Genomic DNA, 26,083 nt, shown 5'->3' with positions numbered 1-26,083 from the left:
AAATCAATGTTAACAATACAATAATCCCACTCAAATCGCCATACATCACAAGAAGTATATTATTTAATCCAATTAACTCACCATCAATGAATTAACACACATCAATTACATCCCTAAACAATTAAAATACCATCCATACCAATTACACAATGAACTAAAGCTATCGTAACAGAGAACCACTTCAAAACATAGAAAAAAGTACACCAACAATTACAATATACTAAAGCAAGGCTTTCCATAACCTACTGTACGGCCTAGAAGCCCAAAACTTACATCTCTCTAATAATAAAATACATTTACCACACATCTATGCATAGCCACAATGATTAACAATACAGAATATCAAGCTTTAACAACAGTATCATTTATTAACCTGTATATATATATGTAGACATACATACATACATACATACAGTGGCAACAAATGATATGCATTTTAAAAAATGAACACATGAAAAAGCAACAAAAAACACAGTTACATTCAATACATTTCTTTCTTAAACTTACCATTACTTGCCCCCACCGACTCCCGTTGATCAGCTTACTCACGAACCAATCCACGACACCATCCACGACACCATCCACGACACAATCCAGGAACAGGAAACCATGAAATAAAAAAACATTAAAAATTAAACATTAAAATAATACAACATGACAATCAAGGCTTGTTCTAGTTTTAATCCATGTGAATCTGTATTAAAATACCTTGTTCCGGGGTCTTCTTGGCGTCTGGTGCCACGCCCAGGTCTTCAATCTTCATGAGGAGGTCCTTCCTCCTCGGTGTCTGTCTTCAAAATGAGACGCCATAGGCTTTTAAAGGCCTATGACATCACATTTGTCGTCATATGGTTCCCACGGCCCTGATTGGGCCGTGAAAACCATGTGTTTTGGCCGATGTAAAAAAAATTGATGACGTCACTTAAAGGCAATGACAGCACAGCCAATCAGAATGGCTTTGCTGCAATTGCCTTTAAGAAAACGTCATGAAAAGACACATGGCCGGACTCACATGGTACTTGAACCAATCAGAGTAGGGATGGAGTTCCCACGCTCTGATTGGCTGCCGTACCATGTGAGTCCGGCCATGTGTCTTTTCATGACGTTTTCTTAAAGGCAATTGCAGCAAAGCCATTCTGATTGGCTGTGCTGTCATTGCCTTTAAGTGACGTCATCAATTTTTTTTACATCGGCCAAAACACATGGTTTTCACGGCCCAATCAGGGCCGTGGGAACCATATGACGACAAATGTGACGTCATAGGCCTTTAAAAGCCTATGGCGTCTCATTTTGAAGACAGACGCCGAGGAGGAAGGACCTCCTCCTGAAGATTGAAGACCTGGGCGTGGCACCAGACGCCAAGAAGACCCCGGAACAAGGTATTTTAATACAGATTCACATGGATTAAAACTAGAACAAGCCTTGATTGTCATGTTGTATTATTTTAATGTTTAATTTTTAATGTTTTTTTATTTCATGGTTTCCTGTTCCTGGATTGTGTCGTGGATGGTGTCGTGGATGGTGTCGTGGATTGGTTCGTGAGTAAGCTGATCAACGGGAGTCGGTGGGAGCAAGTAATGGTAAGTTTAAGAAAGAAATGTATTGAATGTAACTGTGTTTTTTGTTGCTTTTTCATGTGTTCATTTTTTAAAATGCATATCATTTGTTGCCACTGTATGTATGTATGTATGTCTACATATATATATATACAGGGTAATAAATGATAATGTTGTTAAAGCTTGATATTCTGTATTGTTAATCATTGTGGCTATGCATAGATGTGTGGTAAATGTATTTTATTATTAGAGAGATGTAAGTTTTGGGCTTCTAGGCCGTACAGTAGGTTATGGAAAGCCTTGCTTTAGTATATTGTAATTGTTGGTGTACTTTTTTCTATGTTTTGAAGTGGTTCTCTGTTACGATAGCTTTAGTTCATTGTGTAATTGGTATGGATGGTATTTTAATTGTTTAGGGATGTAATTGATGTGTGTTAATTCATTGATGGTGAGTTAATTGGATTAAATAATATACTTCTTGTGATGTATGGCGATTTAAGTGGGATTATTGTATTGTTAACATTGATTTGCAGCGTGTACATGTAGTTTACATGTTATGCTACATGTATACACTGTAAATGCAATGTTTTAAGAGGCATGTGAGCCTTCAGATTGAATGATTAAATGGCATTTGGTTAGGCAATTGGTTTTTAAATCATTGAGGATGTTATGCATAAGTGTTGTTGGCATTGCAGGATGGCTTCACCCCTTAATTACCTTTCAGGTTAGTACCCGATAAGGTGATTAAGGGGTTCAGTGTTATGTTACTGGTATTCAAATGTTTTGGCTATTTATTATTTTGGCAACGGACACCAAGGATTATGCTGGCGATGGAGACTTCTTATGATGAGGTTAGTACAACTTAATTCACTTTATTACCGTATTCAATGTGTTTAATAATGGCCAAATAATGTATTATACCTATGTGGATAATATTTATTTGGCTCATTATTGTACTGTATGTGCTGGGGGAGGGGGTATAGGCCCCAAGGGTATTTGGTAGTACTCCCCTGTGGATAGTGGGTGAGGGTGGTTGGGCCTCAGGGTTGGGGGGGTTAGTGGGAGAGGGTATGTGGGTGATGGTGGGTTAACCCCTTAATGACTGTAGCGGTTAATAACCGTTATGGTGATTAAGGGGTTAGGGGACATTACATAGATTGTTTTAATTATTGTGTCTGTTTTGCAGAAGCGGATGGGGCATGGGCAGGATGAAGATGAGGATGGCCTTCATCGTGGCAGCCGTACATGGGTGAGTGCTACATGTATTTAATGTCTTTATTGGTGTGTATGTATTGTAAATGGACAACTGCACTATTATCCATTTGTGGATAATAGTCATTGTGCCCATTACTATACAGTATGTTAGGGGGGTATAGGTGTTGTTGGGTTTATATATATATATATATATATATATATTTATATATATATATATATTTATATATATATATATATATATATATATATATATATATATATATTTCTTTAATTATTTATTTATTTAGTTATTGTGGGGCTGGGGTGTGTATTTTTTTAATATTGTGGCTAGTGGGGGTGGGCGAAAGGGGTATTAGCCCCAACGGTGGCAGTTTAGGGCTTGCGGGTGGGTAGCGGGAGGCCTTAACCCCTTCAGGACCGTAGCGGTATTAACTGCTACGGTCGTGAAGGGGTTAAGTGCCCCCGCAACCCCCCCGCAAGTCCTAAACTCACACCCAGGGCCAAATACCCCCCTCACCCATCCCCGCTACCCACAATAACGCTGGCACGGTGGGTTAACCCCTTCATTGCCTTAGCGGTTAGCCGCTAAGGTAATGAAGTGGCTTTTAAATGCCTTTTTCCTGCCTCGGATGCATGCCGGGGGGCTCCGGTGCGGGTATCAGCTCCGGAGACCCCCGGCATCAATCACAGGCAGGAAAAAGGGCTGATTTTTTCTAAGTGTCGCCCTTGCCGATGCTTCTCCTTCAGCAAGTTGCCAACTTTAGTTGGCGGGCTGGATTGGCCATAAAATCTCCAATCTGGCCTGCCGATCAGCACCGAAAAGCTGATCGGGGCTTACTGAATTCAGGCGGGTTAAAAAAGTCCCGATAAGTGGCTTATCGGCAGCCGGGTGGCGAAAAAAATTTTTTCGGAAGAAAAGTTGCCGATAATTCCCACTTATCGGGGCTTACTGAATCTGGAAGGGAAAAAATGCCCATAAACGCCTTATCGGGGCTTACTGCATGAGGCCCATATTCTGCAAATATCTGCATACATTAATTGAGTGGTGCTTATTTGCAAATATGCAAATCAACATATAGCTTTCACACTACCACTTTGCAAATGTGAACATTTCTTAAAAAACAGGCTTGCAACTCTCTAGAGGCTGGTTGTCTACAACCACCATGGATGAATGTTGATATTTCCTCCTACGAATTAAGGACCATGGAGAAATCCTTCCTTGCCATTCTGAAACTGAGCAGTCTTTGACAGGCAGTCTTTGCCAAACCCTTTTCATAGCCAGACCCAGGACACCAGATCCGTCTCTCTTGCTGGCGGTCCTGACTATAATTATTAAAGAAAAAGGAAACCCATTTTAAATTACTTCCTGAGAGTTGTAGACTTTGGCCATGGCTGCCCCAGCAATTAGAGAAACCATCTCCTACTTTCTTTACTTTTGGTTACTGTGGTTCCACATGGGATACACCTTAAACCTAATAATTTGGTCTCTATGAGACATCAGGATATCAATTATTAGATCACATATGGAAATACCTTATTATAAGGATACTGTGTACATAGTTTGAATTGTGTCTATGCTAAATGGCCTTGGAATGCATCTATGGTTATTGATCATACCTGAGACTATTAGCCATTTGGATGCTAATTAGCCACATATATAGACCAAGGAGGGACTCGAATATCCCTTATGTTACACACATATGTACTTCTCCATTATGTGATATCAATATAAATCAACTAGCATAAAACTGTGTTACCCAAAGCAAATATTCACAGTGTACTGAGCCGTTATATACTTTATTTATACACACCATTTGTAATTATACTGAGCTGTCTGAGTGGCCTTAAAAAATAAACAGGCACACATATTAATGTGTTTTACAGTCTGAAATAAATATAGTGTCTCCTACCACTCAACCCCATGTGAGAGGACCTTTTAAGCCTTTATCACTGTATATAATTCACAGAGTCACAATTTAAGATTTTTGATGTAATAAAACTTTTTTATTTTTTTTGGTTTTAATAGTCAGTACCGATTTAAGAGACTTAATGGCAAAAAAAAAGCACATTTGTTTTACTAGGACAATTTAGTTCCATATTAGAAAATATAATAGAGAGTGCAATAAGAGGAATCTTTATTATCCTCTCTTGGATAATTTTTGTATATTTTTAATAAGGAAAGCTCAAGAAAAAAAAGTGTATGGGTAGATTATAGTGACTATTTATTTTATAGTCATGCAGTCGGTTTTAAGAATTGGCCCCCCAGCTATTCTGAGTTTGAGGTGCCTGGGTTAAATTGTCGTGTGACTAACCATCAAAATCACCAAATTACAATAATCCCCAGGAGATAGGAGGAAGTAGGAGACATGTAGACCATACAGTAAGTATTCTAGGGCTACTAACACTGCAGGTTGCCTTAGTGAAAATGAAAAAAAGTTTAAATAGGTAAATTAAGATTAATAAATCTTGAAAATCTGGCTTGTTGGTGACACCTGAGTGCTGAGTTACACTCTGGTGTAACATATGAGTTTAATCCCATCACTGCCAGGAATGCCTTGCTGATAACTCTGGCAGGGAAGGGATTAGTGAGAGTCCAGCAATGCATACGCAATATAGATTCTACAGGTTACAAGATCTCACATTGTTCCATTTGCTCTCCTGCTTTAACAAGGCATACAGAAGTTATATCACGGGATAAACATTTTTGTCACAAAGATAATTAAGAGGCACGCGTATCCAAATGTCTTTTTCACAGATACCACGAAATAACTTTGAACATGAATCATCATTCCAGCCTTTAGGATCGCTGACCATTGACACACAATTCTCTTTTCCATTTTTATCAGGTTGCCCAAAATTCCAGTACCTTAAATAAGAAAAGATTAGTCTTAAAAAAATGAATGCATTTGTACAATGATCATATCAAAGTTAAGTACATAGTTAAGAATATATATAATTTAAGAGCAAAACATTTATTTATGGAGTTGTTTTACAGAAGATTAGGATCAGACATGATTATATTAGGTAATTTAACCCCTTTGCTGCAAGAGGGCAACACAACACATTGCAAAATACTGAATGCATTTATCACAAGTTCAAAATAACTTTCTGCTCTGTTTCAGTCTTCACAAATGAGAGAGGGAAAGAGGAAGAAGCATACTGTATGTACAGGTGGCATCAGTTCTCCTCCTTCCAAACAGTTTCTTTCTGCTGGAAGCTAAGTGGCTCTTCTCTGCTCCCGGCTCTGTAAGGTTGTAGGTTACAGACAAAGCACAAAAAGAACAAAAATACTGAAGTTGTTATATATAGGTTCCCCAAACCTACCCCAATCACTTAACTACCATACAGTGCTTCAATTGCAGATTTCTGTATTCTGTGTTCTGCAGCATAAATACTGTATGATGCGTGAATTATAGGCTTTTGGGGTTTGCCGTCTGTGCATACGACTTCTCTGAGAGAGAGGCTGTTTTGCTCTTGGTTGTACAGTATCTGTATCTGGGCACAACTGGTACAGATTTATCAAAGAAAATTAATATTATTTAAATTAATGGGAAATGTATTTCTTTAAGAAATCTGGTGACGTTTTGTTGCCCCAGCTTTGTATTGTATTGTACAGTATGTCTTTATGCGCTGGGAGACTTTGATAAACAGTATCTTATGACTGCTTTTGTCAGTGTGTATTGCTCTGCCTCTGCATTTCTACAACAGACATACTATTTGCAAACCTTCAATTATGTAGATGAGCCGGTTAATAAATTGCTGCCGGATGTGCAAGATGGAAGCATATACTATAAACACAAATGTAGCTGCTGCGATAGAGAGAGGGTAGAGGGTAGAGTTCCAATGGTAAAAGTAGTTTTGCATGGTTTTATCAAATACAATTAATTGATGTATAGTATAAGCAATGTAGCCTGTGACTAATTACAGTACATGCAAACGTTTGATTTGTGGTTGTGATGCTTACACATTTTGCACTCCTCCCCTAGCACATGGGCTAATGTAAATGCATAGTTAAGTGCTAGTTTATTTGCCTGCTGAAATAAAAATTTTCCTTAGTTTCTACCACAATTGGGGAAGGGGAAGGGGTGGAGACCCTCGCATCAGCCTATAATAAAGTGAAATCAACAACGGTGCAATAAGGGGAGAGAACAGAATAATAACTAGAGAACAAAGACACCCTATGGGCAGCACGAGTTGTATGTAATAATGAAATGGTGATAGACTTAAAATTAAAATACTTTAATTATATTTGTTAAAATAAGTGTCAAAATCGTTGTAATAAATGGACAACTGACAGTGGTAACACAACACATAAAACAGACAAAAATACACAATTCTAAAACTGAAATCCAGGGGGAGAGGTGGAGATCCCACCTATCTGCTAATTAGCAGAGAAGAACAGTCAAGGACTAGATAGTCAACCCCCTAGTTCAGCAATGACAAGGTTAAAAAGCCTGTAAAATAGATACAGGTGACGGTGGACTAACCATGCAAAAGTATATGCCAATATGCTATGCAGAGTATGTAGCAATTGAGTGAGAGCTCACTGATAATAGTTTTGTAGGCTACAATGTTAAAGTGACTCTGGTCATGAGGAGTCCCTAAATAAAGGGTTAAGCAAGCCTAACTATAGGCAGATAGAGATGGTAATCAAAGTGTTCATGAACAGTGTGCACAAGAGCTCACAAAGTGTGGTATTTAGCTCTGGGGCACGGATCTAGTCCGTATCCAGTTATAGCCCCCTATTTCAAATGTGCCACTATAACACGCTTGGTGAAGCCTCACAATACACAGTAATCAACCATTAGCTGTCGTTAGCTATGTGCACAAGAGCTTACAAAATGTAATATTCAGCTCTGGGGCACGGATCTAGTCCGTATCAAGTTATGGCCCCCTAATTCATATGTGCCACTATAGCAGGTTTAATAACAGACAGTATGGACATAGTGAGCAAACATATGTAATGAGCCGAGGGGAGAAGGGATACATATAATGCAGCAATTATAAACAGCAGTTACACTTAAATGCTCAGGGTAAGGTAATTGTATATACACCGCACCCCTATCAAGTATACCGAGCCCTCGTCAGAGCTCACTCAACAAAGTAACGCTGACAAAAGTTGGCTACCTGCTCAGAATCCAGCAGGCAAAGGCACCATATCACGTACAAAGTATCTATTGCATATAAACATTGTGTCCCTTCGCGCATATATCGGCACTTAGCAGTGCCTCTCACCCTCTGCCCAGCATGGGAACGTCATCGCGTGATGACGTCAGTCCTCAGGTGGGAGGCGGCTACAGTCCTCAGGTGGGTGGCAGCTACAGGACTGACGTCATCACGCGATGACGTTCCCATGCCGGGCAGAGGGTGAGAGGCACTGCTAAGTGCCGATATATGCGCGAAGGGACACAATGTTTATATGCAATAGATACTTTGTACGTGATATGGTGCCTTTGCCTGCTGGATTCTGATCAGGTAGCCAACTTTTGTCAGCGTTACTTTGTTGCGTGAGCTCTGACGAGGGCTCGGTATACTTGATAGGGGTGCGGTGTATATACAATTACCTTACCCTGAGCATTTAAGTGTAACTGCTGTTTATAATTGCTGCATTATATGTATCCCTTCTCCACTCGGCTCATTACATATGTTTGCTCACTATGTCCATACTGTCTGTTATTAAACCTGCTATAGTGGCACATATGAATTAGGGGGCCATAACTTGATACGGACTAGATCCGTGCCCCAGAGCTGAATATTACATTTTGTAAGCTCTTGTGCACATAGCTAACGACAGCTAATGGTTGATTACTGTGTATTGTGAGGCTTCACCAAGCGTGTTATAGTGGCACATTTGAAATAGGGGGCTATAACTGGATACGGACTAGATCCGTGCCCCAGAGCTAAATACCACACTTTGTGAGCTCTTGTGCACACTGTTCATGAACACTTTGATTACCATCTCTATCTGCCTATAGTTAGGCTTGCTTAACCCTTTATTTAGGGACTCCTCACGACCAGAGTCACTTGAACATTGTAGCCTACAAAACTATTATCAGTGAGCTCTCACTCAATTGCTACATACTCTGCATAGCATATTGGCATATACTTTTGCATGGTTAGTCCACCGTCACCTGTATCTATTTTACAGGCTTTTTAACCTTGTCATTGCTGAACTAGGGGGTTTACTATCTAGTCCTTGACTGTTCTTCTCTGCTAATTAGCAGATAGGTGGGATCTCCACCTCTCCTCCTGGATTTCAGTTTTAGAATTGTGTATTTTTGTCTGTTTTATGTGTTGTGTTACCACTGTCAGTTGTCCATTTATTACAACGATTTTGACACTTATTTTAACAAATATAATTAAAGTATTTTAATTTTAAGTCTATCACCATTTCATTATTACATACAACTCGTGCTGCCCATAGGGTGTCTTTGTTCTCTAGTTATTACTTAGTTTCTACCACCAAGAAGGAGCTGTTGGTAAAATGTGGTCAAATTTCTGTTTCTGCTCAACTTGGTATTGGCAACAAGTACAATATGACCATGTCGCACAATAATAGGCTGCTTCAGCATTCTAAACTTGTCATTAACATGGTGCAGTAGGTTCAATCAAACACTAATAAAAGGGTGGTCACTGGCAAATATAAATGAACATTCAAGTAGAAAAGAATGGTTGCAGTGTAAACAGCTCACTCTCGGCACAATTTTAAAGTTTAGACCTAATCACAAAATAGCGGTGGAGTCAAAATATTAGTGCTGTGCATTCACTATTTCTTGAATTAGAAAATGATTAGAATTATAGTAAATTCTACAGACTCATTAGAAGCTGCTCTTATAATATGATAACATTTGATAATGAGGCCTTAGATTAGCGCTATTGGTTATGAGTAATTTGTACATGTTTTACAAGGATATTTAGCAATTAGATTGGTGATGATCGTCAAGCATCCCAAATCAGGTGGACATTTATAGAATGGAATATTTTCTGATTTCTATATATAGCTTCACCCCTCTGTGAAAGCACTAATGCTACGTGATTGAATCATGTGGAAAGTGAGCTAGCTGGTAAAATGTTGTTTGGTTTCAGTAATAGCCTGTTGGTCCGGAAGGAATTTGATTAACATTTATTTTAATTCTAGAGGGCAACGTCCTCAATACCTGTGTATGAATAAGCAGGTTTGGAAATCCCTGCAGAAATAGCTACTGAACACTTAAATTACCCTATAGCACTAACATGCAGTGATGCCAGTTGTTTGGTCATTGGAGGGATAGCTCTTCTAATGTGTATTTTATCAGCCTGAATAAAATAAAAAATGTCCATGATGAAATCAGGCGTCATGCGGTACCTTTGAAGTACCTCATCATCAGGCATGTAGAATACATTAACTAACCCTAGAAATTGTTTCCATTCTCTTTCAGGGTCTTGGTCTATTCTCAAGAATTAACAAGGAGTCTTAAATTAAAAACATTATGTAGCACCCCTACAGGAGTCTACTTAGTGTAGGATTAATAGGAAGGTTAATTCCCAGCAGTACTCTTATACTATTACAATGTTGCAGAGTAGCCAGGCAAGGGTCTGTTGACATCCAAATTCTAGAAAGTGCTGGAATAGTCACATGTCCAAGTGACTCGACAGCTATTCTATTCTGCCCAGTGATGTGGAATAGGAGTAGGGAATAAATAAGAGGAGCATGAAGGGGTTAACCCCCGTACCCTAAAAAATTATCTTTTTCAGAAGTTCAACAACTTGAAAACTGAAGAATGACCGCTCAATTGTTATAAAGAATGCTGATAAAGGGGGTGCTCTTGTTATTCAGTCATCGATAGTATAAACAGGAGGCACTTAGACAGTTATTGTACTGTAAGTAACACACAGTTTTACTCATGTCTCAAGAAGGATCCCACTCCTATTTATTTGGGAGAACTTCTGAGCTTATTGATTTAGGAAAAATCTTGTGTGTTTTGGGCACGAGAGAATGTGAATTTCGGAGCTGTCCATATCCCGTGATTCTGGTATTCAACCGTCTCCCAAAGATCCATAAATCGCTTATTGACCCTCCTGATTGACTGATCGTGGAGAGTATTGGATCTGTGGGAGATGGTTTATCGCGGTATGTGGACAGCTTCCTACAGCCTTTGGTCTTTGGCTTACCTTCATACATTCAAGATACTTTGGATCTTATTGTCACATTACAGGACCTCTCTGTACTCTATTATAGATTACCAACACAGGCTTAGTGCAGTCAAAACATTTTAGATCTTTCAAAGCTCTCTGTCTCACAATGTACATTTTTACTTGAATCTATCACCTTTCTATTGACACATAACTATTTTCTTTTTGACACCAAGTATTACTTACAAGGCGCTGCCATGGGGACTAATTTTGGACTTTCTTATGCAAATTTATTTTGTGGATTTATGGGAACTTCAACACATTTATCAAGGCACTAATTCATTTCGTCATCAGATTATATTTTATAAACGTTATATAGATGATTTGATTTTTGCTTAGGAAGATGATAGATCTTTACTCACTTTTATTCAAACATTATACACCAATGATTTCAATTTATTTTTCACCTTTGACCACAATATAAATCATATAAAGTACTTGGATGTTTCCCTGTATATCAACATTATTACTCATATTCAATCAGATCTTTATAGAAAGGCACATGCTAGGAACTCTCTCCTCTGCGCCCAGAGTTGTCATCCCAGGTCACTGATCAAGAGCATCCCCAAGACACAATTCATCAGATTGAGAAGATTATGTTCTGACAGATAGGCATTCTTGGTACAGTCCAAGGATCTTCTACAGTGGTTTCTTGTTAGAGGCTATGTGTCAAGAGGTTTATGATGCTTTATGCTTTGCAGAATCCGTTGATAGAAAAGATCTTATAAAACGGTTCATTGCTTCAAGGTCCAATAAATGGGTTAAACAATATCCCAATGCCCAATTCACTTGCCCTATGTTCATTACTACATTCAAAAAGCAGGCAAAACAGATTAGAGACATCATACACAAGCATTGGAATACCTTGTCATTAGACAAAGATATTGGTCCAACCATACAAAATGGCTTTAAGTTTGTATCCAGGAAGGTGAGGACATTAGTGTTTCATCTATCTCCTACTCTGTTTAGGTCAGATTGTTCACATTCGAAAATTCAAGGGAAACCAAGCGGCTTCTTTAATTGTGGCCGATGTTCCATGTGCTTGTATGCAATTTCTACTAAGATTATACCACTAGCTAGATCATCATATAGAATTACTACATTTATCAATTGTCATACAAGCTTCGTTATCTACCAATTAGAATGCGGTTGTCATAAAAAATACATCGGCTGAACCATTCGACCTTTACGGTTAAGAATTAGTGAGCATGTACATTTAATTAAAAAACAAGATTTGTCACACCCGGTTGCAAGACATTTTTCTACCTGTCCTCAGGGAGGAATTACAAACTTCACATTCAAAGGAATTGAACATATTCCAACACATCCTCGGGGCAGTGACAGACATAGGAAATTAAACCAAAGAGAGATGTATTGGATCTATACCTTGAATACCCTAAGTCCCCATGGAATAAATGTCGATTGGGAATTAAAACACCTTCTTACGGATTAGTTTTTTAATATATATTTTTTTCTGTAGGGTTGGATTTGATTTGATCCTTATACATCCCTCTTTGTCTGCCACTCTATAAAGATGTTTGCATATGTTTCAATACGCCAATATCTATAACATATAAGTTCTACTGTTTGAAAGCTTTATATCACATGTTGTTATATGTTATTATATTTATTTTATTACATATTGTTTATGATTCAACCTGCTCCTTCCACTTTCCCTCCTCCTTTCCCGTCCCCCTGTCCCCCAGTCCCCATCCTTGTCCCTTTTCCCCCTTTCCGCTTTTCCCCCTTTCCCCTTTCTCCCCCTTTCCTTTCTTTTTCCTTTATTCCACCACTATATATGGTTTATGCTGGTCAATTTGATTCTATATAATTATTGATATTATTTATTTCAGTATATATGAATTTCTGACTGTTGGATCAACTATAATGGTCTCTTGTTATATTCTATAGTATTTCAAAATTAATTCATCAAATTTATATATTGCTATCTATATAGTTGTTTAATTTGATTATTCATAATTTCTCATTAATTATATATGATATATGTTTTTTACTTAATTGAGGTTGCATTTAGTTATAGTGGTTATCGCTTGATACATATTGTCTAGTTTACTTGTTTTTAAATTATTGTGTTTTCACTATATTGCTATTGAGGGCTTAGTGGTTACATTATTTAAATTATGTTTATATATGTATCATTTATGTCATTTTTGCTGTTGCAATCAACAGTATGTTTGTGTTTTACACATTGCAGGTCTTCGTTTACCCTCCTCTAGTATTTATATCAGTCACCTTATTCAACATATGTGTTTCTTTCAGTCTATTGGCTGCTTTATGGTTTATTAGGGAGCAGAGGAGGGAACTTAAAGATCAGTAGGTGTATGGTTCCTTACTCTTTGACAAAGTATCCCATCTGGTATGAAACGCGTCAGAAGTGCCATGGACATGTCTATCCGTTTTAATTTAATACATATTGTTTTTCATTAAATGCGGTTTTTGATTGCTGCTTCCGGAGAGCTGTGCATCGCCTTCCTCCCTACATATCCAATAACTAAGAGGAACCTAGTGCCCCACCCTCAGATCTCATGTGGACCCAGGGGATGGGATCTCAAGTGTACATAGGATTTCCTATGATAGGGTAAGAAGCTGCCTCTTTGTTTTCTGCGATAGGGGAAGTATCCTAGTATAAGGGAGTCCCTCTATATGGTCCAAGGCAGGTTATCCACAGTAGGATAATATTGAGCACCTTATTATAGGTTTTCCAAGGAAACCTGAGGGTAGTTGCTGGAAAATTATATAGGGGAAGTATGTTCCTTAGTTCTGTTCCCAGTGATAGGGTTACAGGCTTGGATAAGAGGCTGTCCCTGCCCCAAGATAACAGTGGTTGAGGAACTGCCTATTCAAGTGAATGCTAGTACTGGAAGCAGAAAAGCAAGAGGTAGCTATCATGTACCAAATATATAAAAGAGTAGCCCATAAGGGGACACCTGAAGTTATCTACAGGGTGTGACCTTGCAACACACGGTTACCAGTTAACAAGAAATATTCTCCTTCTTGAGGAATGCTGTGTGAGTGTCTATGGGACAGTTCATGTTTTGTTCTGCTGTTATGTTAAAAAAAATTTAAAAACTTCATACAAGTTCCTGTTGCCCTTTTACTTCTTGCCTGCCATACCAGCCAGAACGAATTTCAGCCCCTGAGAATCCAGGTAAAAAGAGCCGCTGAGCATCCATTACACTTTACGCAACATCTAAGAGACAAAGGGACACTTCGGTGTGGCTCCTCTTTTGTTAGCCTGGGGAAGAGGTGTTATAATAATTTAATCCAACTTTAAATTGGACAGGTGGAATTTCATGTATCCCATGTTAAGCTCACTTAAATAAATTAGGAATAGACATGCTCTGCCTGTCAAGTCATTATTTGCACCTATTTTTAGAAAACTCCAAATTACTGTAGGGTATTATTTTTTATGAGTCACAAACGGGCCCTTTGTGCCCACACAATGCGTTTTCATTATGGCTCCATTGTTGTTGGCTGACTCTCAATTGGCTGCAAGGTGTGTGGAGCTGGAGCATAACCTGTAACAAAATAGGGGGGATTGATGCCTCTAGTATAAAGTTTTCACACAGTAATATATCAGATTTACTTACGCATTATTATTATTTAGATGACTTGTATCCTGCCAAATCCAATACCCTGCTATAGTCCTTGACAAGCCGAGCCAATGGGTAGATTTCACTGTGTTGGCCAAAAAATCCTAATAGAGAGAAGATCATTTTCTTATCAACCCAGAGGAAGTAAATGTGGTCACAGTAGGATACAGGATATTTAAGTGTATTTAGTGAGAGGATGGTAGAGTCAGGACCGGTGTAACATTTAGAAAACAGCATTGACCGCAGAGAAGTGTTTGTGTTTTCTGTGGCTGTCCTGTGTTATTTGACAGGGAGAGGGGGGGGGGGGGGGGAGAGTAAGGAGAGAGGGGGAGGGGAGAGTAAGGGGAGAGGTTGAGAGAAGGGGGAGGTGGAGAGAGAATGATGGAATACTGTTTTTAAGCAATTTAATTAGTTTAGCAGTTTACAGCATAATGGGGGGGCTGTACAGAAAAGAGAAGGGAGGGTGAGAGAAAATAGACATACATCTTTTACTTTGTGGATTGGAGTGGCTAACTAATAAACCCTATAACTCAGCGCTGTGACCATTAAAAAGTGATTACCACAAGTGAAATAATGTGTGATTTAAAATGACCAAACTCTGTGTGTGATTGGTGGAGCGGCCGTGGGGTGTCTACCTAGCAAATTAACTCACAAATTCGCATACAAAACAATGGAAATACAATAATAAACCCCGGCGCTTACAATTGCAGTTTACCCCAGTCCAAAGAAATGTCCATAAAGCTTTGAAATTCTCTTGATGGTTCAAGCGAAAATGAAGTGAAAAAATCTGCTACTGGCTGGCACCCCGATGATCCTCCTATAGATGGATAGATAAGGGGAAACAGACCATTGCGCAGTAACGAACACCAGGTTTCAATTCCAAAGACAATAAAGTTGTCAACTTACAAGAATAATGATGTTATGTTCAATTGGGAGAATCTGTTCTTTGGTCCACATATTCTCCTATACTTCACGAATCCCACGTGTAGTTAGTCCTCAGTCAGCCTCATCTACTGGTTCGTCACAGCTTATACCAAAAAGTATTCTCCGTGGATCCCCAGGAATGAAATGACAATAGGAGATAATGGTGCAGACCGCTGAGGATGTCACCCTGTCCCACTTTGAATACTGAATACTTTTGGGTATTAGCTGTGATGAACCAGTAGATGAGGCTGACTGAGGACTAACTACACGTGGGATTCGTGAAGTATAGGAGAATATGTGGACCAAAGAACAGATTCTCCCAATTGAACATAACATCATTATTCTTGTAAGTTGACACCTTTATTGTCTTTGGAATTGAAACCTGGTGTTCGTTACTGCGCAATGGTCTGTTTCCCCTTATCTATCCATCTATAGGAGGATCATCGGGGTGCCAGCCAGTAGCGGATTTTTTCACTTCATTTTCGCTTGAACCATCAAGAGAACTTTCAAAGCTTTATGGACATTTCTTTGGACTGGGGTAAACTGCAATTGTAAGCGCCGGGTTTTATTATTGTATTTCCATTATTATTATTGTATTTCCATAAATCTTTTACTTGTCATAGTATTTGTCAGATTAAAAACTTAGTTATCCAAGGAGTTAGTAGGAACAGGCGGAGGGGGACAGGAAACCATATAAGGGGAAAGGGGAAGGGAACACACCCATCATATAGATTTGGACATGTCCTGGTAAATACGACAGAGAAAGCACAAAAGTACACAAGAGGCTGTGAGGGGAGGACTGGAACATATAAAGTGAGAGTATGTGGGAACTATTATTAGATAAAAAATAAGGGTCTATCCCAGATTCTACTCAATCTACAGTAGGGCTGGTATCATTGAGGAAGACTGTCAATTTGACCATGAGCATAATGGGCAAGACACACTTCGTGAGTTGGACAAGCTTGAGCGGGGGCTGTCTCAGATGGTCTTTTGAGTAAAGCCAATCATGAGTCGAGGGGGATCACTTTCTCCACTATTTCTCCAATTAAACTAAAAATCTGTTTCCAGATATTAACGATTTGTGGGCAGGTCTACCAGGTATGTAACATAGGGCTCAGTTAACAATAACCTCTAAAAACACAAAGTTGAGACTGAACTATACATTCTGCTAAGTTTACAGATACCACCTATATAGGACCTTGCACCAATATACTTATAAGCGTATTAATGGATGCCTTTGATGCAGCTTCCCAGATCTCCTCTCCATCGTCAGTCTCCAAGGATTTGCCAATGTCTGTTTCCCATTGTCTTACAGTATATAGGTAAATGTGTCTTCTAAGTTGCTAGAAATACATTTCTAGCAAGACAATGAGATCAAACCTGTGGTCACTGGTGAAGTTTTGCAAACATATTCATAATATGTTCTTGAGAGGAAGAAGACCTGGGAAGGCAGGGAATGCTCAAAATGTCTAAGCTGTAGATAATGAAAATGTTCAGAAGAAGGGGTCCCATGTTTATAATTAAGCACATTGAAGGAAATAACTGTAGATCCTTGGATGAGACTTCCATGTCTTGTCAAGCTCTTCCTCTTCCACATGTAAAGTCTTGTTGGTTCAGACCCGGACGGAACTGAGAGTTACAGAACAAAGTCAGAATGGAAGAACTAGGGGGTGTGAGGTTATATTTAAGGGTAGCTTGCTCCCAAGTTTTAAGTGAATGCAGAAAATCGGATTAGAGGTGGTGATTGGGAAGTCTGTCACCCCTGGGGAGCTACAAGAATAAGTCCAGCCGAAGATACTGTACCTACAGTATTTCATTTCTATATCAACCCAGGCCCTTGAACCCTTGTGTTGATGCTAAAGAATCAATTGGCTCACCTGGGCTGTTTTGTAGTATGAGAGAATGCAAGGGATATCTAGATCCCCAGGTTAATTTGTCTAACAAATATCTTATGTTGTACTCTATATATGGTTTATTTTAAAATAAATCAATTGTGTAGTCCTAGATAAAACTTTCAGCATTATTTTTATTCCACTCTTTATGTTCTTTTTAACATGTTTTAATGTATTTAGCGTCCATGGGTTGCTATAGCAACCACTTAGAAAAGCACAGCACATCCTCTTTTGAAATAGGCAGACATATTATTTGCCTGGGGAAGCAGGATCTTTGCCGATCAATTACGGGAGAGCGGATGAAACGGAAGCTTAGATAATTACATTTCCTTAAAGCTGCAGAAATGTTGCATTTATTGAAACAAAGAAAACAAAAACAATAAAAAGACAAAATGTGAAGAGGTAACACCCCCTTTTAGAAAGATGTGACTAATTTTGCTGTACATCAGTTAAAAACAGTACTTACTTGTTCATCTTTATTGTTAATAACAACCAGAGAGGATCCCTTCTTCTCACAATGTGCTTTACTCGATGTCCAATTCATGATATCTTGAGAGAAAAAATAACACTTTCCATTGAAAAATATCCAGCCAAGTTCACAATGTTGAAGAGATGTACCTTAATATTCAGAAAATAACATTGTATTATAATTATAATAAAAATAAGCTTAATTTTAACATACATAGTGAAACAAGTTCAGTGGGACTAAGCTGTGTTTATAAGCACCATATCAGATCAGTATATCATGATAAAACGTCAATCAAGAAGTCACATTAAAGTCTATTTTTAAGATAAATAACGGAATATTCGGATATATCCTAATCATTTAAATTCCTGATACAATCAACATTTCCAATCCTCAAAAAGTACCATAGATTTGGAAACTAATATGGGAGTTATTAACTCCAATAAATTGGACTTCAATGGGAGTTTTTGTGCGATAGGGCCTCGATCAGCACTATCACAGATTAACCTTTTGAGTGCCCCATGATGTAGTTACTGCATCATGAGGACTGGCACGCCAGGAGGCCCATGGTAGACATTTGCTTAATTTCTATGGGAAATCATGTTCAGCACTGAACGCCATCTGACCGGAAAAGGAACGGAAGTGGAGGGTTCCTGCATTTCTGTTCACATCATATGATGGCTCCAAGGAGCAGTCAAATGATCTCAAAGTGCTGGTGGGCACTATGGTGCTGTAGCCCCACCAGCACTCAAAGGGTTAATAAATAAGCACCATTGAGTGAGATCAGTGGCATGTAGCAGATTGAAATAGATTGGTCCAGCTATAATTTAACAATGTTCAACAACCTTGCATGTACAGTACCAAGCTCAGAATCTTTGAGGCATTTAGGAAGTTCTTAAAGGAAGAGTTAAGGGATGAGCTATTATAATGGGACAATATTGTATTAAACTGATAAAATTAGATGTACAGCTGAACCCCGTTATAACGCGGTGCTCAGGGTTCCCATAATGCGAACGCGTTATAACCGGGATCGCGGAACAAAATGGCCGCAGTGATCAGGGGTTCCGTGAGGACTTACCCAGCATCTGCAGCTCGCTCCTCTCCCTGCTTCATCAGGCTGCGTCCACATGCTTGATGCGCAGTGCTTACGTACGCTCGCCCAAGATTGGTGGGACAGTTCAATTTGACTTTTGAACGCAGAGGAGGGTCACATGACCCTTCTCTGACCAATTACAGCCTAACAGTGAATAGAGCCACAATAAATTTTGCTTGTGTGCTGTACTGCCAGGGAATTGAACCCTCGATTGTGTCATATACAAGTCCCCTGCTCTAAGCACTACATCACAATGTGGATAGACAATTATCCTCTTTTAACAACTGTATGGTGGTTTGTATGGTGTATAATAATTGTTTGATTGTGTGTGTGTGTGTGTGTGTGTGTGTGTGTGTGTGTGTGTGTGTGTGTGTGTGTGTGTGTGTGTGTGTGTGTGTGTGTGTGTGTGTGTGTGTGTGTGTGTGTGTTCGCTAGCAATAAAGCATTGAATGTTATAAAATAAAAAACCTTGGATATGTTTTTAAATCTGGAGCCACGCTCAAACCACGTTATAAGCGATCTGCGTTGTAGCGGATCACGCAATAATAGGTTAGAGCTGTATTTCTTTCTAAAATTAATTTCTTTCTCATATACATTTATCAATGCTCTACTTAATATGTGACTCTGAATAACAATCTACATCAATGGTTATATTCTTATATTGCAGGTCCCTCTGACATAAGAGTTAAGCCTAAGAATGCTAAGCCAGGCAAAAATATTTAGCAATAAAATCAAGATGTCTATCTACTTACTATGCTACTAATCCAATATGTACCAATTTAGCCTTGAAAGAATTATTAGATTAGATGAAGGGTGGCATACCCGAGTTCTCAAGAGCCGCCAACAGGTCAGGTTTGAAGGATATCTCTGCTTCAGTCATTGACTGAGTCACTGATTGAGCCACCAGTGCTGAAGCAGGTATATCCTTAAAACCGGACCTGTTGGTGGCCCTTGAGGACTGAAGTTGGCTACCTTTGCTCTAGTGCTTAATAGAGATGGGAAAAATTGGTCAAATTCACTTTGCCAATGTTTTTCTCAAACATTAAAAAAAAGTTAGAACATTTGCCAACAACTTCCATACAACTCTTTGGCAGAAAATGTTTGGTTGAAATTGACGAGAGAGATCATATTTAGTAGAGAACAATTGATTTATATAATCTTATTTGCATATTCAAATGAATCAGTTTCTCAGGTATCTCAGATGTGTTAAACAGGTATCTCTTCACTTGTTGTGTAGTCAAGCGTTTTGGAAAGTATAGAAGTCATCAAGTTGTAGAGCTGTTTACTGGACAACCTTTTTATAACCTGTTTTTTAAGATTTTGACAGTATAATCAATGTTTTCAGTTCAAAAGAGTAAGCGGGGAAAGTAGTTACCATTCATTTTGCAGTTAGATGATAAAAGTTCCTGCAGTAATGATGCTTTAGCCATTGATGGGTGTGTTAGAGGTAGTGGATGCCGACTCAGACCTGAAAATTATGATAATTAGAAATGACTACTTTGACATGCAATAAATCAACTGATTGTGTTCTGGTAATATCACCTTGAGTTGAGTTAGGACAGTTTTAAGAAACCTGTTTACTCTTATGCGTTTTTTTGGCCCTTCCCGTTTTTATAAAATGATAGACCAATCTCAATATATTGACTTTCAGTTCAAAATGAGTTCACTTTGCAACATTGTCTCCTTTCCTTCTCACATATTCTTTAATGCATTAAGATAAAACTATTGATGTACATATTTGCACATACAGATGTAATCAAAGTACGCAAAACAATATAAAGGATTATAATAAGGTTCATACAGTATAACTGGATACCAAAAATAAGGAAAGCAATATTTATCATATTTTCTTGTAATAATATTGCTCGGACAGTGTACACAACACCGTGCATAAACGTATTATACGCTTGTGACAGACTGGCACTATTATGATCTGATTTTCACTTATCCATGAAACTAATGTTGTAAAACATAATTAATTGATCATAAATCTAAATTCATAGACAAGATATATAGACCTTGGACCGTAGAAAATGTAGGACTCACAATTTACCGATTTAAACTAATTCAGTTAAACAACCCAGAGTAAATAATAAAAGTGAAAAGAAAGGGGTGGGGGGGGGGGGAGGAGGGGGAGGGGAAGTGGATGAAGAAATAACAGATTAAATAAGATATAAAAAAATATAAAAATATATATATTAAAAAAAAAAGATAATAGTCAAAGCAAAAACAAAGAAACCAAAAATAATAACATGACAAACATATACTAATAAATAGAACTGAAAATCATTAAAAAAAAATGCTAATATCCCAGTCAAAACTGAGTACTCTGGGCATCCTAGTTTGCAAAGTAAAAATCCAACACATTTCTCTACGGTCCAGTTTGTAAACCCTGTTACCGCCTCTCACTAATGGTGGAACCATTTCTATACCCCTACACACAAGCTTTTTGCAGGCATAATGAGTCCCTGTCATCAGAGCTTGCATTCTAATTGTGATGCCTGAGGCACAGTAAGGTTAAGATACTTGCCCAGGGTCATAAGAAGATGACACCGGTATCTGAACCGGTTTCTGAAAGCAAAAGCATGCCTCCCAGTGAGATATTATTTTCTGTGACTAGTTCTTTTCTACATCTGTCTTTTAAAGTTTGTGAAATTCTTACCAATGTAGATCAGGATGCCTTGTACAGAAATGGTGAGAAAGAAGACTATGATTCCAGTAATTGCTGTGGTTTTCCATATGTGCAATTTCCTTTCACTGCAGCTGTTATGTACTGAGATAATAACATAAGAAAATGAGGCTGTAAACTCAATTACATTAAAATAGAAAAAAAACACCTTTAAAAATAGAAAATCAACGTAAGGTTGTATGCAATATACTGTACCAATGTTTTTACAGATGTGCTTTTAGGAGCTACCTAAAGAGAGGACATACTATTACATAAAACAAGTAATACAGTATGTAGGAATGAGCTTATATCTCAAACTCATTAGCAAAGAAAAGTATGATCTTTACACAATAGTTTGTTCCCTTAGGAAATGATAGATAAAGGATTGAGACTCCACTCATCCTAGGACCTCCCAAATAAAGATCCCAATAAAGTCGATCCAGCTGCTCCAACTGTACCTCGCGATCAAATGGGGCAAACTGTAGGACAACACACAAACAAAAAGTATCTGTCGTCACAGCGTCTTTCGTAAATTATATGATGACTTCAAAAACCTCTACGCGTTTTGTGGTACATACGCTTCATCATTAAAACCATAGACATAACATAAAACACAGACAAAGTTCAGTGCACATCCAGAAAAACTTATATACGGTACAGTGCCTAAATATACATGTATAAATAACTAATAAATAAAATGGTCTTTTAGTTTAACATTTTGGCCAAATTGTTGTAAGACCTTGAGCCAACTGCACGGCAGATCACATTTCAAGGGTCCCTACACTAATATAGATTCTTAATAACCTGTGCATTGCCAGGAAGAATGATTTATAATAAATCTGTCAATATTAATTGCAAAAGTTCTAAGTCTGATTGAAGCTTTTATTAACCTGTACATTATCAGGAAAAACACTCAATATAAGCTTGTAGGTGTTCTGTATGTCACATACGCTTCATCATCAGGAAGAAGCGTAAGTGACATGAAAAGCGTAGAGGTATTTGAGTCATCACGTAATTTACGCAGGACGCTGTGATGACAGAAGGTCCAGAGCCCCCCTGGTCCCACGAGAATGCTACAAGGAGCTCTGCAGCATTTTCTCTGTAGGAGTTAGGACTTTGAGATTGGTCCCTTCATTGGTTTTCAGTGTATTTCTGGGTTTCATCAACATGGAGGGACATTACGGTACCATACTTGTCCGAGATGTGGAAGGGTTCTTTGGAATGTAACATTTCCATCGCACATGGTTATCTGTAAATGTTCAATTTGTTTACCATTTATATAAAGTGTTTTTATCTTTTAATTGATACTATCCTTCTTTTGTGCTCTCTTTTTGTTTGTTTGTTGTCCCTTAGGAAATGCACTGGCCTGTTAGTAAATTGTTATACTGTATATAAAATGCATAAATGTAAAGAATCGAGGAACACATCCTTTGCGCCGTGTTCCCTCCTTAACTAATGCTACTCAGCCCTCCGTCTTGGCACCAGCACGTGCGCGCACCCCCGCTCTCTTTACAGAGCGCGCGCACACGTAGCTCTTCTAGAGTTGCCTCGGAGCTTGCTCCACCCCCCCGGATGCACCGCGCGCCTCGCTTTAGCGGCACGTTCACTTGACGATGTGCACTGCTCCTCAGCTGCGTGGCAAGTAACCCGATTGCCATTTGTCTCCTGTGCCTATCGCGCTTTTGCTGGGGCCACGTCTCCGCTCCGCCCCCTGTCCTATTGGCTGCTATGCCTTACTTATACCTTGCTCTCACTCTAGCATCGCTCAGCATAATCTCTTATAGCCTGGTGTGACTCACAGTTCTGTTGTGCTTTGCTCCTGTTCCAGTCTTGTCTTGCAGCTTGTCTCCCCGTGTACCAACCCAGCTTGTTAGTGAACCCCCTCTCGATATCGACCTCGGCTTACCCTCGACTACGTTTACCTCTCCAACCCAAGATCACGGCTACACGGACTTCGACGATTCTCAATTCCCCCATCCCAGACCACAGCTTAACGGGCTTCAACTACGCTGCTCTCTATACTCAAGACCCCGGCGAGTATACGGACTAACCCAATCTCCCCCACTCAGACCCGGCTAAGCTGACAATCCGCCTTCCAGGCATGCCTCCGCTGCTGTCGGTGCGTGGTTTCATACCTTCCCACCTCAGTACCGGGGTCTTGTCTTGTTTGTTGGTAGCGCAAGCGTTACAATACAATACTTGTTGATTAATACAAAATGATGGTGCCCTGCACTAATTAATGTGGTGAATATATTTTGCTGTAATGAATTCATATTTTTCCTGCTTCCCAGCACTGAAGCAGACATGTACTTATACTTGTAAATACATCATACTATTTTAGACTACATAACATTTTTTTGAATACTTTTGTTTAACGTATATTTCATTTAGCCTACATTGTGCAAATTATAACAGCAATTCTTGTCTTACAATAAAGTATAAATAATATTTAACAATTCGATAGATTATGACTCAATATGGCAACCGATAATAATACTACTATTTACATATCCTTGGCCTGATTACCTGTAAGCTCTACCGGGCAGGGTCTCATTGTGCCTGCAAAATTCTATGTACAGCGCTGGGTACATAATCAGTGCTATACAAGAAAAACAATTATTATTATATGCATATATTACTCAGCTATTCATCACTGCCGTAACATTCCTACCAAATAGAATTGTACTAAATAACTACTGTGTGAGTGTATATATATATATATATATATATATATATATATATATATATATATATATATATATATATATATATATATATATATATATATATGTATATATATATATATATATATATATATATATATATATATATATATTATATATATATATGTATATATATATTATATATATATATATTTATATATATATATATATATATATATATATATATATATATATATATATATATATATACAGTGTTCGACAATCCTATACATTTACACGCCCGGGGCGTGTGGATTTAACCCCCGGGCGAGTAAATATTGGCCCTAGCAGCACACGTGTCTGTTTTTTTAAATTTCCCTGCTCGCGCCAAAACAAAAAAAATCCCCCTTCCTGATTGGGCAGACACGTGTTGGCGTGCTGTCATGCTCTGTGAGCAGTCAAGCCTGCCCTTCCTTCTCTGCACAGAGGTAAGTACTGATGTCCTCTCATGCACCCCCCTTCCCCCCCGTGTGTGTGTGTGTATGTTCGTGCTTCTGCAGCAGCTGTCACCTGCCCCAGAGTTCGGAGAGCGCGAGCAATGTGTGCAGCGACTTCCCGGCGGGAGGGCAGTATGCTATCACCCTGGCCAGTGCCACAGAGCGGGGAGGCAAAGAGAAGTTGAATGGAATTGCAAACATAAAGTAAGTGTTTCAACCACACACATAAACAAAAAGGGACGTTTTATTCAACCCATTTAATGCTAGAGGGGTTCTACCACTGGCAAAGGCTTTTGCAACATGTGGTGGTTTTGTGGGAGCTTAATGCAAAGTTGGGATGTTGATGGGATCTCTAATCAGAGCATAGTATTTTTACATAACCCAAAACATGTTGCATAATTAAAATGGCATGAAAGTTTGTTTTTTCTTCTCTATCCTACCAAAGGCTTTTGCAACATAGCGGTACAGGGAACTTTTAATGTGAAGTGGGATGTGTGGCTGGTGTTTTGTTATTTGTGTATGTGCTTCAGATCTCACTGGCACGTGTGTCATGCTGCTGACCACAAAGCTATTGCAACAGATTGGTGCTCCTTTCATTACTGGGGCTAGAAACGTATCCAGCAGACTCCACCCCACAGCTTGTTGCATGAAAGGGTTACTTTGCATTGTAACCCCCTTCCCACTGAAACTTCAACATCAGGTTGTTTTTTATTTTTTTATTTAAATTACTGTTTTTTCCATAACTAATATCTCACCTTTTTTGGGTATTCTGGATAGGTAATGTGATTAATAATATACATTTTGGCACAGAAGTGGTTAAACTGAGCTGTCCTCCAATTCTGCATGTTATCAGAGGCAAATGCAACATGTGCTTGTCTCCTGTGAAACTTGTCAGCGGCCAGCCAGATTTGGTTAACCATAAGAGCATTGTAATGTCAGCTGGGTTGGACACTCCATTTTATATATCCTCCCAGCCTCTTGTTTGTGGCTCAGAGTTCCAAAGCAAAATCTGACTCAGTTGGGAGGCTTGATAGTATCTTAACAGGCTGGGAAGGCCCAGTCCCCCCTTCCACGTGGGTCTATATAGTACCTCCCTTTTGACTCTTGGGAGCTTTTTATTCCATATAAATTTTGTGATGTCGAACTGGAGGTCCTCAAGATCACATAACAGGACCTTAATAGCGAGAGTGCGGAAAAAATATATAATATGCGTGGAAGGAGATTCATTTTAATCTATGCAATTTTGCCTATCCATGAGATATTATATTTACCCCATGTTTCTAAGTCCTTCTTCAAGCTTTTAATTAGCTGGGGGTAGTTGAA

General features: G+C 38.7%; 1 protein-coding gene across 6 annotated transcripts in view; it reads right to left on the bottom strand.

Moving 5' to 3' along the window:
* Positions 1-4,549: 4,549 nt before the first annotated feature.
* LOC142497424 (CD209 antigen-like protein D) overlaps positions 4,550-26,083 on the bottom strand; it is a 34,335-nt gene continuing 12,801 nt past the window's right edge. For 2 of the 6 annotated variants that reach the window (XM_075605189.1, XM_075605190.1), the window contains exons 2-7: positions 24,127-24,199; positions 21,595-21,705; positions 20,308-20,400; positions 17,840-17,991; positions 14,555-14,661; positions 4,550-5,637 (exon numbers count right to left, since the gene is read on the bottom strand). In XM_075605189.1, the coding sequence (XP_075461304.1) occupies positions 5,454-5,637; positions 14,555-14,661; positions 17,840-17,991; positions 20,308-20,400; positions 21,595-21,705; positions 24,127-24,154 (675 nt within the window). In that variant the 5' untranslated portion in view covers positions 24,155-24,199 and the 3' untranslated portion in view covers positions 4,550-5,453. The remainder of the gene's footprint in view (positions 5,638-14,554; positions 14,662-17,839; positions 17,992-20,307; positions 20,401-21,594; positions 21,706-24,126; positions 24,200-26,083) is intronic. The other 4 variants (XM_075605188.1, XM_075605187.1, XM_075605192.1 and 1 more) reach the window with 4 other exon arrangements.

Source organism: Ascaphus truei, chromosome 6 (genome assembly GCF_040206685.1).
Source record: "Ascaphus truei isolate aAscTru1 chromosome 6, aAscTru1.hap1, whole genome shotgun sequence".
In the NCBI taxonomy this organism is placed as follows: domain Eukaryota; kingdom Metazoa; phylum Chordata; class Amphibia; order Anura; family Ascaphidae; genus Ascaphus; species Ascaphus truei.
This window is presented reverse-complemented; position numbering and strand designations above follow the sequence as displayed.